General features: G+C 44.1%; 1 protein-coding gene across 1 annotated transcript in view; it reads right to left on the reverse strand.

Annotated features, from left to right (window-relative positions):
• The window catches only part of SLC24A3 (solute carrier family 24 member 3), a 488,027-nt gene that overhangs the window by 145,617 nt on the left and 326,084 nt on the right, over nucleotides 1-16,326 (reverse strand). The window contains exon 5 of the mRNA XM_075596259.1: nucleotides 10,831-10,915. Coding sequence (XP_075452374.1) covers nucleotides 10,831-10,915 — 85 coding nt within the window. The remainder of the gene's footprint in view (nucleotides 1-10,830; nucleotides 10,916-16,326) is intronic.

Here is a 16,326-nt window from a genome sequence, read left to right on the forward strand (position 1 = left end):
CTTTGGACACTGGGTGGGATCACCTAGTGTTGGGGAATCGTCCTGCGAGACGTCACGGTTAGTGTCTCCTCCTGAGAGGGACACGGGTTATATTATGAATGTGATGTGTCGTATTACATGTTAGTAAAGTCCTTAGTTATTATACCCCATTGTGTATGTGATCATTGAGTTTGTCCTGCGAGGATCCACTCCCTCTCTGGTGGGAGCCATCGCAGGTGGAGGCGCTGCACCTATTGAGTAAGTGGTTACCCCTAGTATAATTGCCCCAGGTTCCCCGTGGCGGAAGCTCAGCCCTCCTGCGAGCCAACAGGTAATGCACCACACCGGTAACACTGCATGTTCTACTCACCCACACTATATATGCGATTGGGTGGGGTGGAATACCCGTTACATATATATATATATGCAAATATAACTGTATGCTCATCTGCATGTCTTAGGCAGGTCTGCAACCCCGCCTTTCCCCATTATCACCCAGCATACAGCACTTCCACTGCAGCAAGGGATTCTGGGAAATGACATGCAAATGAGCACACAGTGTCACTTTTTGCCTCAATAACCATTTTTAACATGGTTCCCTATAGGCTTAAGCTTGCTGCATGGTCACAGCTTTGAGCACAGCCAGGGTTAAGGTGCATACCCAGAAAACCACCCACAGACAGCCGTTTCGACCTTGATGGGTCTCATCAGTGTGGGGTTGATTTTACTGGGAATGCAAGAGAGGCTATGGGATAGGCTAAACCATAATACTGAGTTAAGTTATGGTGAGTAAAAAAAGTGACAAAAACCCTCCACAGGAAAGCAAATATGCAAATATAACTGTATGCTCATCTGCATGTCTTAGGCAGGTCTGCAACCCCACCTTTCCCCATTATCACCCAGCATACAGCACTTCCACTGCAGCAAGGGATTCTGGGAAATGACATGCAAATGAGCACACAGTGTCACTTTTTGCCTCAAAAACCATTTTTAACATGGTTCCCTATAGGCTTAAGCTTGCTGCATGGTCACAGCTTTGAGCACAGCCAGGGTTAAGGTGCATACCCAGAAAACCACCCACAGACAGCCGTTTCGACCTTGATGGGTCTCATCAGTGTGGGGTTGATTTTACTGGGAATGCAAGAGAGGCTATGGGATAGGCTATATATATATACACAGACACACACACACACACACACACACACACACACATATATATATAGTCAGATAAGGCAGTTGGCACTCCAATAGGTGCTGGTAAGCCACAGGTGCACGTCCCATATAGAGAATGTAGTTATACGTTACCGTTCCAAGGATTGGTAAACAAGAGACAGCACTCAATGTTGAAAATCAAAGTGTATTAGTGAAAGCAAAAATACATCCAGAAACCCAACTTTTCGGTCCTACAGAATGGGACCTTCGTATCCCCCTGAGGAAGGTCCCATTCTGTAGGACCGAAACGTTGTTTACCAGACAGGTAAACGTTGTTTACCAATCCTTGGAACGGTAACGTATAACTATATATATATATATATATATATATACACACATATGTGTATTCCCCCACCCAATCGCAGATTATAGTGTGGGTGCGGAGAACATACAATGTTACTCGGTGTGTGGTGCGTTACCTGTGGCTCACAGGAGGGCTGAGCTTCCGCCAAGGGAAACCTGGGGCCATTATGATACGATGAGTAACCACTTACTCGGTGCAGCGCCTCCACCTGCGATGGTTCCTAGCAGAGCAGGAATTGTTCCTCGCAGGACATCATGCAATAACCATATACACGTATGTGAGATAACCAAATACCTTTTACTTTGGAGCATAGGAAACACATATATCATCACACTGAATATAACAGGTGTCCCTCTCTAGAGGAGACACTAACCACTGCGTCTCACACAACGCTAACACTATCTTGCGCCACGGCGGACGCCAACACTTTAGGCGCCACGGCGGACGCTAACACTTTGTGCGCCACGGTGGACGCTAACACTTCCACAGAATGATCCCACCCCGTGTCCAGTAAACCCAACCCAATGTCTCGCACTCCCAAGTCATATACAAGTGTGTGTGTGACTGCGCAGCCACTATGTCTGGTGATAGGCCTTGTTGGTGCACTTGAGGTTATGGGTTACCTGCCGAGCACTCCAGTGCTCGGACCCGCAACGGACTTCACAAAGGATCAAGGCGAACTCCCGCACGATATCCGTGATCCACCGCAGGATGAGCCATCAGAGGCGACCTCGCTCAGATGATAGTCCAGCTCTCTCCCAGCAAGACACGCAATGTTCTTTGCACTCTATAACAAATAGCTATTGGGGTAGAGTCCCTAACCTAGGGCCTGTCCCTACAACACTCCACTAGGGTGACTCAGGGCTATCTGGGGCCTAGGGGGATTGCTGGCCTAGTGCAGGGAGTCACTGACTCCATCACCCTAACTCCTTCCCCTAGCTGCTCCGGTCACCAACTAATGTGCTGCCAGCCCGCGAAATGTATCTAAATCTCCCTTGCAGGGAGATTCTTCAGCCCTATTGGCTCCCTGGCGTCACGTGGGGCGCTGCTGAGGCTCATGGGACTTGTAGTCCCTTCCAAGAGCCTTCCCTGGTAGATTAGGGTTCCCGCGCTTGTCCTGCGCATGCGCGAACCTCCCTGCCTGTCCCCGCACCGAAGTCCCTTCTGCGCATGCGTGCGCAATCCCCTATGGTGGCGCCCTGCACCGGGACCCGACCGAGCCCTGACAACGCGTCCGCACGCGTTCCTGGCAACCGGCCGCCTGCACAAGAGCCGCGCTATGCGCGCACACGCCCCCGCACCTCCCTACGAGCGGCTCTAACCTCCCTACCGCCACGGTGAGTGTCCCGAGGGGGGGGGGGGGGCCCGCAACGCTCGTGGGACCTGGCTACACATATATACACACACACACATACATATACATACACTTAATGCTTAAAGATTATATTTAAATCCAATAGAGTTAATGAGGTGACCAAGTTGCATTTAATGGAGAGATAAAATGAGAGGACTCTGAACAGAAACCCGAGGTACATGTACAGATAGGAGCCAGCCAAAGAAAACAGAGATGGAGCAATGAGAAAGGTTAGAGGAAAACTAGGAGAATCTGATGAACAGTACTGAAAGCAGCAGAAAGGTCGAACAGAAAGAACACCTTTGTAAGAGCAGTTCAGTAGAAAGAAAGGTAAGTAAGCCAGACTGGAGAGGGTCCAAGATGGAATGTAAATTAAGGAAGTGTACAATGCAGGGAAAACAAGTCAATCAAGAAGTTTAGAGGCGAGCATCAAAAAGGAGAGACAGAGGGATAGAGATAGTGCTGAGCGCTATGTAAAATGTGACATGACCGCAAGGCCCAGGCGCCCCTTCCCACCTTCTCCCACAAGTGACAATCCGGAGGGGAAAGGGGGGTAGGGAATATAAGCAGGCAGTGAGAGGCGGGAGATCATTCCGCGCCCCTCACTGTATTTTTCCATCTGCTACAGCAGCCAGCAACACATTGTGACTGAGATAAAGGCCCTGGCAATCTCCTCACAGAAGCACAGACTCACTTCAGACAGACAGCAGTATATCAGATCATCAGGAAGGTCTGGCGGCTATAGGAGGTCAGATCACAAGAAGACAGATGGCTTCAGCGGCAGCTGTAGCTGTTGCTGATTGGCACTGTGGGGTCAACGGGTGATGAGGAGTCCTCCTTGACGGCATCCTCACTAGGAGCAAGCAGCAGGGAATTGGAGTGCCGCATGCCGAAGCTACCGGCGAGCTACTGCCTGGACAGAGTGCCAAGCGATGTGACAGTGACGGTCGTGAGCGGCCCAAGTGCTCCGAACGGGTCCAAAAGTGGGCCATGTGATGGGAGGCCGTAGCAGCGCACTCCGAGGCATGCTAGGCCCCCAGAGAGGCTCAGCTCTGAGTGGGAGCTGGCAGCATCAGCTGGAAGGTGCAGGAGGCAGAGAAGGTTGGTAGCTGGCCCAGCATGGAGTAAAAGGGGGCCACTGGGCGACAGCCTCTTCGCCTGATCTTCCCGATCCCTTTAGCTTCAAGGCCCAAGGAAGGGGATGCTGGGAGGAAACCCTGTATTGGCACCCCTTCTGGGTTGGAGCCAGATAGGCAATCCCAAGCGGGGGGGGGGGGGAGAAGAATTCCCTGTGTCTGTGGTGTCGGGGTGTGTTTCGCAGCATTTAGTGGTGCTGGTACTAGCATCAGGAGCTGGGCCTGATCCCTTAACAAGTTGGTTGTTGCTCGCAGTCACAGTCGACTTAATGGCCCTCCTAAGCGGCATTTTGGCTGCTCTAGAGAGCCACCTGGGTTGGCCGGTTGCTGTCCAAAAGTCAAGCTTAGCATCATCACCCTTGCCAAAGTCTGGGGCAGTTTCGCCTGGCATAGCCACAGCATGGGTGAGGTTTTCAGCAATGGCAGGGGTCAGTCCATACAAGGAGCAGGTGCGGTGTGGTCGTTGGTGCATCGTGCATGACTGCAAGGCCCAGGCTCCCCTTTCCCCTTCTCCTGCCCCCCCCCCCACCTTCCTTGGTAACCAGTGACACTCCGGAGGGGGATAGGAAATATAGGCAGGCAGTGAGGGGCGGGGAGATCATTCCACACCCCTCACTGTGTTTTTCCTGGACTGCCTCCTTTTTTGGTTAAATTCTGTTTGTGTGCGTTATACTTGTATGGAATTTATTTATATTTGAGGTATTGGGGTTATGTTGTATGTGTCACTTTGGCTGGTGGGGGTAAGTGCAGGGTAGCCTTGCCAGACGGGGCTCAGTTACGGTAATGCCTGGTGGTGGTGTGGTTGGCGAGTGGCAAGAGTTCATTGATCTTAGAGTACCCGGGGCCCATCTCATGGCTGACGTGGGATCAGCTGAGCAGCTGGGACTTGTGGTGGCCATGATTTAAGCGTCATTGGCCTTACCTGTGGGTGGAGCACTCTGGCAGGGTTAGCACCACCTTTTTGCTGTCCTTAAATAAAAGTTTTAGCCAGTGCACCTCCAGACCTTTGTGTGTGTGCTTTATTTCCAGGATGTTTCGGGGGAGGGGTTGTGGGAGCAGCATCGCAGGCTCTGAGATCATGAGAGAGGCAAGCAGGGTCAAGGGTGCTCTTTTTGATAATGGGTGTGACTATGGCATATCAGAAGGGAGAGGAAACGTTGACAGTCAAGTGATATGGTATATTTGTGTGCAAATGTGGGGACTAGAGTAGCAGGGAGAGATTAAAGGAGATGTGAGGGAATAGGATTAAAAGGACAAGCAGAGTTAGATGAGGAAAACAAGCAAGATACTTCCTCCTCTGTAGTAGGTAGGAAGGAGTCAAAGGTAAAGGGAGGAGAGTTTGAAAAGAGAAATGTAGAAGAAAAAGGTGGAGAGGGTATAGCCAGTCTAATAGAATCCTGGCCTTGAAATGATTAGCACATTTTTGGGGGGTAGTGGAGAGGGGAGAAGTACATTCCAGGTGTGGGGCAGGGGAGTGAGTCAAAGACAAAGAACACGCGAAGTGGGTTAAACTCGTTTCTGTTGATTAGCATGGAGAAGTAACATGGAGTATGAGAGCTCCTCCAGACACGCTTAGAGGAACGAATACAGGAACCAAGAAATTGTGTGTGCATGTTAAGCCAGGGTCAGGGGTTAGAGGGACATGTACTGTATGTCTTTGTAGGAGGGCATGGTGGCATAGAAAAGATGAGAGTATCGAGTTGTAGGCATAACTAGATTATCAGTATCAGTATAACTTCTCAACTCTAGTGAGGGGATTTATGAGGTACAGCAGGAATGGCTTGAGAGATTGAGATAATGGCCAGAAAATGAGAACTGGAAGATAAAGTAATCAGGGAACAATTTCTAGTGAAGACCAGGTCCATGTAGTAGCAAATTAAGTTAAAGAAAGCAAAAAAGGCCTAGCAAACAGAAGGGTCGTCAATATGACAATTACTGTTTAGTCCCCCAGGAAGATTTGGACATTATATTGCAATCCAAAATATGACTTGGCAATTTAGAGCAGTGGAAAATAAAATTGACTTGACAGCAAAATATATCTCCCAGCATGCAAATAAAGACATTACACCCAAAGGACTTTAACTTTACACTTAACCAAGATTCTACACATGCAGAACATATGTGTAATAGGACAGCAGGCATATTATCTTGCACATCTACAGAGTGGACGTATGAGTTCTTGAAATGAACAAGTTACCCAAATCATGCAAAAATGTGGCAGTCTACATACAGGCTTAACCTGGGATAAGGGAATCATCTCACACTGTGCTCTATTAAAGTGTTACATAGTTACATAGTAGATGAGGTTGAAAAAAGACGTAGGTCCATCAAGTTCAACCTATGCTAAATTTAGACAACAGATACTTTATCCTATATCTATACTTACTTATTGATCCAGAGGAAGGCAAACAAAAAACCCCATTAAGGGGAAAAATTAATTCCTTCCTGACTCCAAGAATTAGCAATCGGATTAATCCCTGGATCAACATCCTTCCCATGTATACTTATTTGGTATATCCCTGTATACCTTTCCCATCTAAAAAGATGTCCAACCTTTTTTTGAACAAATCTATTGTATCTGCCATCACAGTCTCAATGGGTAATGAATTCCACATTTTAACTGCCCTTACTGTAAAGAACCCTTTCCTTTGTTGCTGGTGAAATTTCCTTTCCTCAACCTTAAGGGATGGCCCCGAGTCCTTTGTACTGCCCGTGGGATGAATAGTTCTTTTGAAAGCTCCTTGTATTGTCCCTGAATATATTTGTATATAGTTATCATATCCCCTCTTAGATGCCTCTTTTCTAATGTAAATAAATCTAATTTAGCTAGCCTCTCCTCATAAGTTAGAATGTCCATCCCCTTTATTAATTTGGTGGCTCTTCTCTGTACTCTCTCTAGTTCCATAATGTCTTTTCTTAGGATTGGTGCCCAAAATTGTACTCCATATTCAAGGTGTGGTCTTACTAATGCTTTGTAAAGGGGCATAATTATGTTTACTTCCCTTCCATCCATTGCCCGTTTGATGCAAGATAAGATATTGTTTGCCTTTGCAGCTACTGCATGACATTGGGCACTATTGCTAAGCCTGCTGTCTACAAGCACTCCTAAATCCTTCTCCATCAAGGATTCCCCCAATATATCTCCATTTAATTTGTAAGTCGCCTTTTTATTCTTGCACCCCAAATGCATAACCTTACATTTATCTGTATTAAACCTCATCTGCCATTTACCTGCCCACGTTTCCAGTCTCTACAAGTCCTTCAGAAGAGAAATTACATCCTGCTCTGATTCTATTACCTTACACAATTTAGTATCATCAGCAAAGATGGAGACTTTGCTCTCGATCCCAAACTCAAGGTCATTAATAAAGAGGTTAAAAAGCAGGGGACCCAGTACCGATCCCTGAGGTACTCCACTCACGACTTTAGCCCAACTATTTTTGTTTAGATTGTACTAGTATGCGATCTTATGTAGTATCTCTATCTACATTCCATAAGAGACTTTCTCTACCATATGCTCAGACACTTCATACTTCCGCGCTAACTATACAGTATGGCTGCGCTTATAGTGCCGGCGACAGCGGCGCGATGTCACGTCAAAACAAATGCATTGCCGCCATCACGTGAGCTTATAGTAAACACGACATGACGGAGCGACAGCTTGGTTGCGATCACTGGAAGTCATTTCAATTTGATTTTTCCATCAAACGCAGCCTGACGTCACCGTCTCCGGCACTATAAGCGCAGCCTATAACTTCCCTATATTTCTTTCTTGATTACAATGTGACACTAACCATTTGCGTGGTGCTGTTTTACATACAGCTCAACCCCGTTATAGCGTGATCCGCTTCAACGCGGATCCGCTATAATGCGGTGCGAGCGTGGCTCCCGTTTAAAAAAAATGTGAATTTTTTTTCCCCGCAAACTACAAGGATTTGCTATGATTGGACACATGGACACACATGGATACACATGGACACACATGGACAAACGGACACACTAATAATTACAGTATGTGCTAAAACAGAATACACACATACAGTATATTTATCTGACAGCCATTTAGGGTTGAACACACTAGACAGAAGACCTATTCACTGAAATTAGTGTGTGAATAGAAACTTAAAATACCAAGGGCTCAAGAAATGGTGTGCGATTAAAGAGCTTTACTCTTAACCCCATGAGTGCCAGATTGATCATATCCGATTAATGTACTATCAAGGGGTTAAGCAGTGCCCTGCAAGGTGGGAAACCACCCTTCCCCCGACTCACCTCGGGCTTCTCCTGCTGTCCAAATACAATATAATACTTCCTTAGCTTCTCTAATTGGTAGTTGGGCAGCAAAAGGGAAGCATGCCTTCTTCGTGTAAAAAACAAAATTACCTTTTGGGTCCTAGTCGGTGCCAGGGTGTATATTCTTATAGTGCCTCTGCTACTTCAAAATGTACCAATGCTAGTGCATTGCAGCTTTAAGAACATACATAAACTGTACACTTCTGCTCAGCCCCTCACTAATATGGTATCACCTCAAACATTGTCCACCAACACAGCACATGCAAAACACTTTGCAATGTTACCAGCTTACTACTGTACAATAGACTAGTAATGTCAGTGCTGACATGTACCTACTGTACAGTATGGTTGCTTCCTTCCTCTTTTACTGAACAAAAGCCAAGAGATAATTCTGTTACTTTCAGCAGTGGCTCTGCTGTCCCCACCCCCCTGTCTTGGCTGCATTATGAGTGTTTATATACCTCAGAGTATAAATGACAGGCAAGTTTACTTGCAACTCATCACGGGCTTCTCTGCCCGTGAATATATTTGACTGCCGTAGCTTCTATTGTAACATGTCTGAAGAAGGGATCTGAAAATGTTCTTGAAAGCTTGCATTCTTTCTAACATTGGCTAGCCACATCACTGTCAAGAGGGATAGCTGCTGCAGGAGTGAATCCCGGGGGCCGTAAACGTGAGGCCAAGGTGTAAATGGGTCACAGGCACAGATCAGAGGCCGACAAAGAATAGGCATTGTTGGGGTCACTAGAAGAAGACAGGAGCAACAACATTCCTGGTGGAGATGTAAGAGAACTGCAGACCAGCATATGTCAGGATGAACCTGACATTCACATTCTGTTTAACCTTCTGCACTTTAATGCCTTAATTATGTTCTTTTTTATTACAAAATCCTTTATTTCTGTTTACTCTACAGGTTAACATGATACCATCCTCTATCTGTTACCCAATGCTGACAAATAAACAAAGTGCCTTCCAGATGCTAGATACAACTCAAAAATCTCTGAAGCACACACTGGCCGGGAGTCATCAAAGCGCTATCTCCACTGTGTCCGAATCAGCGATATCTGTTTGTGACTTCAATATAAGGTATTGCCAATTCGGCCACCATAGCGTGTATTGTGTTTTGATGGTGCCAGTCCGCACCTCCTTTGATCCATCTCAATGATTCCTGCTTCATCTCAACAAGTTATTTCCTGTGGATTGTAAGGTCCTCTGAGTTCTACGATGTACCTAGTGAAGCAATGCATATTTATCTATTATAATACTTTTATGGTGCTTAAATTTCACTGTTGTTCCTCTCCCATCATAGCACAAGTTTGAATGAGTGGAATATGTAAGCACATTAAGAATATCCAATGATAATGTCCAATTTCCATTTAGTTCTATCTACTGTAGTTATATCAGAAATAAATATAAACAGGGAAGGGAGATGGGGAATTTTACAACATAAGCCTAGGAGTATTTAAGCTTCAGATATAAAAGTGCACTGAAAAACATGACATGGTATTTTATTGGGATACACTGGTAATGAAAAAAAGACTTAACCTGCTTTACACCAGTTCAAGCACTGTCCTCCGTCAACATAATTATACTTGTCTCCTCTTTCCTATCAGAGCATCAAACATAGGGAGGAAAATGGAGTACTACTTATGGAAGGCCACTACAGGTCTTACGCAACAGACAGAGACATCATACAAAAGGGAGTGCTACTTATGGAAGGCCACCACAGGTCTTACTTAAAAGGCATGGACATCATACAAAAGGAAGTACTACTTATGGAAGGCCACCAGAGGTCTTACTTAAAAGGCATGGACATCATACAAAAGGAAGTACTACTTATGGAAGGCCACCACAGGTCTTACTTAAAAGGCATGGACATCATACAAAAGCGAGAAGCTGAAGGAAGGAAAACATTTCCTATCTTTATGGTAAAATGTTCTAACACTAGAACATTTTTTTAAATGCTACTCTGCTTTAAAGTAATCCCTTTTCCCCAAAATGTAACCCTTCTGTTTGTTAACTTCAGTGCTGTTGTTGTTATACCAGTAAGACTTAAAGGTTTAATTACCCAGTTTATGTAAACCCTCTCTACACAATACTTAAGGAGCTGTTCTTTAAAGTGTAATAGTGCCGATATAGTCAATGGGAGTTTCCGTGCGCTAGTGTCTGATGGGCATTTTTACACTTTACCCTTTAGTATGGGGTGTCTCTTATAACAGGGCAGTAGCAGTTACTGTGTAGGATTTACATTCACATTGCAGCTGCCATTCAATGTTGAAATGAGATAACTACCAGTAACTTCTTTCATCCCGTTTAATTATGAATTATATTATTTAATTTCCCTGTAGACGTGCGCTGAAGAGAACAGCACGTTTCCAAAACAGTTACACATCTAAGAACATTACTTTTCAAAAAAGAAAAAAAATAATAACATACTCAAGCAACACGTTCTGTTGGAGAAGGGTGTGAGGCTATCAGTCTCTCTGGCAGCAAACTGGCCAACTAAATATTCAATATTGCATACATTTATTAGCCTTCAAATGACACCGTACCTATTACAGATGTAAACAGCTCCGGAGCAGAACTGCCAGCTGCCATGAAAGTAGCCCCAGCCACGTCTTCACTGAGATGCAACCTCTGTAGAGAAATCAGGAAAATGAAACATTTACCATTATATTCAGCAGGACACTTTGAAGTTCAATTTCACGTGTGGGGCAAAACAAAGTTTCCTTCCCATAACATGAATGTACATCCCTTCTTTGCTTTCTTGCCGTGTCTTTGCATGCCCTTTACATTCTCTCTGCTGCAGAAGGTTTGAAGACACTGGGGGATATTCTAGTAGCTGCGAGTTTGAAAAAAAAAAAACCGAACGGTTTGACATGGGCATAAGTCACAGAATTAAATGGGACAACTAGCCGTATTCTGTATTACAAATCGCATCATTTAAACCGTGCCTATAAAAAGCGACAAACCGCACGGTTAAACTGCCAATCCGCATGGATTGCACGTTGTGCTGAAGCGGAATGAACTGAAGGCTGTGCTAGCTCCTTCCAGAGCCTGAAATACATGGCGGGGCATGAAGGGGGAAATGGAGTCATAATTTAGAAGAGTGTCAAGTTGTACAAGTCTCGGGCCCCTTATGATGAAGGGGAGACTGGTGTCAGGCCCAAAAGGATCAGAACCCACAACCTCTGATATTCAGGGCAGCAGCCCTGGCATTGAACTAAACCAGATGCTGAGAAGCTGAAACTGTCACATAGCGCCCAGGTATCTCAGGTGTGCTCCCTTTTGTATGCAAGGTACTAGCAACCAGGAAGTGGAAATGGTCTGCTTTTAAAGTAAGGCAGGGAGAGAGCTACAGGTGTGAGCAGTAGAGCTGAAACATATGCTGTGACAATAACATTTCCCAGCTTCTGGTTTAGTTCAATGCTAGAGCTACTGCCCAGAACAGCAGAGGTTGTGGGTTCTCATTCTGTTGGACTTGATACCAGTATCCCCTTCATCACAAGGGGCCTTAGACTGGTCCTATGGAAATATTTTATGAGGTGTGACTAATTTAAATATACTTTGCATGTCTCTAGCATATACCCCAGCTGTGCTCCATTTTGAGTACAGGTGTCTGTCCTTATGTTATTTGGAGGTAGGTTTGAGGATACATACATACATACATACATACATACATACATACATACATACATATATATATATATATATATATATATATATATATATATATAGAGCTGCAGTGTTCTCTTGTCTCAAGAATATATATATATATTCTTGAGACTACGAAAATACTGCAGCTCTTTCTCTCTCTCTCTCATGCGAGAAGGGTTTACAGACTACCAAAACGTGCAAATCCGAGTGTAAAGGGCCCTTTTGTGCATGATATGCACAACTTGCAACTACAGGTAGTCCTCACTATCCAACGTTTCACTTTACAACGAATGGCATATCCAACACTTTACAATGCAAAAAATGCAATGACCCGGCGCTTCAGGCTACAACAATACCCCAGTCCAATGATTAGTCCATATAGATATGGAAAGTTCTTTTCAATATTCCAGCTGATGGAGCGATGGTGATCCAATTGCTGGCTGCTGGTTCCGAACTCCTCCTAGTATGTAATGGACAAAAAGGAAAAGACCATTGCGCAGCCACAAGAATCCATAAATAACTCCACAACAGATTAAAGTAATGAACTTACAGACTTGCTGTGTTATTGTTCCTTTGAGACAATCTGTGCTTTTAACCTCTTCTCTTCCAGATATCACGAATCCCACGTGTTGTATGTCTATCCTCCAGGTTTTCTGTCTGTTCACAGCATTACCACTTGGTCATAGTTCCCATGTGTTCCCAGAAAGGAAATAACATGAAAGATGATGGTGCAGATTGATAAAAATTTATTACAATAAAAATAAAAAACAGCCAAGGGCTTACTCACATAAACCAGGCTGTATAAAAACAGCTGACAACGTGCCGTCCGCAGCTTGATACAATCAGGTAGGCAGGCTTCTGGGAGGATGGCGCTATTGTTGTTTGCAAACCCTGAAGTGGCGTCTAACTCTCAGTAGTTACTCTGCGAGATTCGCCCCCTCTATTTGCTATAGCTTCCTCTATCTCATCTTGAGGTGACCAGCACTGCAGAATTTGCTCTGCTCACCTCTCTGGGTAACTGCCGTCAGCCCGCGCTAAGCCTCGTGATGTCACACTCTGGCGTCTCTCCTGATTTCTATGCTCCTGCTTTTGAAGACCATGTCAGTTCTAGCTCCTCCCTCTCCATACGCGTTTCGTGACGCAATGTGGTCACTTCATCAGTGGATGAGGGGGGAGTTGCTACCTACTGATATATATACCCTGGAAGGTGATGAATACTAATTGCAAATTAATTGATTAAAAGCGAATAAACTGATTAAAATTGCACACATCTACTTACATGATAAGAGCCACTAGGGAATCATCCCTGGGATTAAGTGGCAATGCACCAAGCTCATAGACATAACATTTCTTACCATTCCACATAAAAAATAATAATAATGAAAACAATTATTGCATGATTGATCATTACATACAGCAGTGGGGGGTCACTTCAATCTATCAAAAAGGAGGCCAGATCGAAGTCTATATTTAAACCATGCGGTGACAAGGTTTTGAGGGTATAAATCCAGAAGGTCTCCCTTCTGGATAAATGGGTCAACGTAGACTGGCAGAGCATGTATACAACATAAAAAGGGGGTTGGAAACTCATAGTGTGTCAAACCACTTTAAAAGCAAACACAACCAAAACCCAGAGGGATTGACATGTAGGGGCATAGAATGCCCAAAGGCCAATTGGAGAGGAGGTGACAGGCTGACCCATTTATCCAGAAGGGAGACCTTCTGGATTTATACCCTCAAAACCTTGTCACCGCATGGTTTAAATATAGACTTCGATCTGGCCTCCTTTTTGATAGATTGAAGTGACCCCCCACTGCTGTATGTAATGATCAATCATGCAATAATTGTTTTCATTATTATTATTTTTTATGTGGAATAGTAAGAAATGTTATGTCTATGAGCTTGGTGCATTGCCACTTAATCCCAGGGATGATTCCCTAGTGGCTCTTATCATGTAAGTAGATGTGTGCAATTTTAATCAGTTTATTCGCTTTTAATCAATTAATTTGCAATTAATTTGCAATTAGTATTCATCACCTTCCAGGGTATATATATCAGTAGGTAGCAACTCCCCCCTCATCCACTGATGAAGTGACCACATTGCGTCACGAAACGCGTATGGAGAGGGAGGAGCTAGAACTGACACGGTCTTCAAAAGCAGGAGCATAGAGATCAGGAGAGACGCCAGAGTGTGACATCACGAGGCTTAGCGCGGGCTGACGGCAGTTACCCAGAGAGGTGAGCAGAGCACATTCTGCAGTGCTGGCCACCTCAAGCTGAGATAGAGGAAGCTATAGCAAATAGAGGGGGCGAATCTCGCAGAGTAACTACTGAGAGTTAGACGCCACTTCAGGGTTTGCAAACAACAATAGCGCCATCCTCCCAGAAGCCTGCCTACCTGATTGTGTCAAGCTGCGGACGGCACGTTGTCAGCTGTTTTTATACAGCCTGGTTTATGTGAGTAAGCCCTTGGCTGTTTTTTATTTTTATTGTAATAAATTTTTATCAATCTGCACCATCATCTTTCATGTTATTTCCTTTCTGGGAACACATGGGAACTATGACCAAGTGGTAATGCTGTGAACAGACAGAAAACCTGGAGGATAGACATACAACACGTGGGATTCGTGATATCTGGAAGAGAAGAGGTTAAAAGCACAGATTGTCTCAAAGGAACAATAACACAGCAAGTCTGTAAGTTCATTACTTTAATCTGTTGTGGAGTTATTTATGGATTCTTGTGGCTGCGCAATGGTCTTTTCCTTTTTGTCCATTACATACTAGGAGGAGTTCGGAACCAGCAGCCAGCAATTGGATCACCATCGCTCCATCAGCTGGAATATTGAAAAGAACTTTCCATATCTATATGGACTAATCATTGGACTGGGGTATTGTTGTAGCCTGAAGCGCCGGGTCATTGCATTTTTTGTATAATTGTTTGTAATGAGTTTGTGAGGAATTTGTTTGGCAGAGTCCCCGTGGCAGCTTTCACTTAGCAATAAGCTTATTATTCACATATTGTATTTACACTTTATATATTTTTATTTTTTTTGCGCTGAGTTATAGGGTATATCTTTTTTTAGTTTATCATTAACTTTACAATGCAACCCTATGGGCCGCTTTTCGACGCCGGAATGCGTTATCCAACACTCACCGCCCCTGATTAACATGGGACTCACTTTACAACGGTTTCACTATCCAACGCTACTTCCAGAACGGATTCTGTTAGATAACCGAGGACTGGCTGTACTAGAATATACCCCACTAACAACACTTTGTTTTGAGTTACCTGACACTGTGGTTATTTCTGGCATCAGAGATAGCTTAACAATTTTAGTAGTAATTCGGATATATTTTTAGAACCGAATCCGAAACATAAAAAAAACTGTTGCTCTGGTTTAAAGAGAAATGAATCGAACCTGTACAATTCTTGCATATTTATTATGCCAATTCCACATTTCTGTGTGTGATCCATTATCTATATCCCCAGTTTCCTTTCATAGCGTCACTGCAAATTCTACAGTTAAATATAACAGTTTGCTCTAAGATGACTAGCTCTGCACAATAAACAGCAGGCATAAACTTAAAGGCATTCACATTAAAGTGAATATAAAGCAAGAAGTGACACAGTATAAGTGCTCATTCACACTCCATTACCCAGATTCCCTGGCTGCAGTGGAACCACTTTGTTCATACTGCGTGATTATGGGGTATGGCAGGTTTGGGGACCTGCCGAAGGCATGTGAATGTGCTCGTAAGTGTTATTTATACTTACTGTGGTCTGTATGGTGAAGAGTTGTGTCACTTTTTCTACACACCATCCATAACTTGTACCTACGTAGTACATCCAACACACACACACACAAAATGGACACCCAGTACAACAAACACAAAACCAAAAAGACTACTCTCAAAACATCCCTTGGATTTTACTGTACAGTTTGTTAAGAAACCTTAAACTGGTGGAACAGAAGTGGCGTTGTACAGTATGTTTATAGCTAGAATTTCACATGTGGGCAGCAGGTCAATTTGCCACTTAAAATATCCTGCCAAGTGTTAGAAATTGTTTTGCTGTTTTTGAGGAGACGAGAATAAAGCAAAACAATATGAAATGAGATAAATCAATATGAAATGTGCAGTAAAATGCTCTTAGGTGCTGGGGCATCTTCTGCTAATGTTTGCATGAACAGATTAAAATACCCAATAATTGTAAAATTACTGGAGTGCATTTCAAATCAATGAATAAAGACTTCCTGAGCAACATTTCAGAGTTTTTTCTGCCTGGCTTCTGATAACAAAGTTCAGCCAGAAAACAATTGATTACTTGAGAGATCAAAAAAATAAAAATAATAAAACAAGAGCTACTCAGGGAGACACAGAGATGGCTTCTT

Source organism: Ascaphus truei, chromosome 4, assembly GCF_040206685.1.
Source record: "Ascaphus truei isolate aAscTru1 chromosome 4, aAscTru1.hap1, whole genome shotgun sequence".
Lineage (NCBI taxonomy): Eukaryota > Metazoa > Chordata > Amphibia > Anura > Ascaphidae > Ascaphus > Ascaphus truei.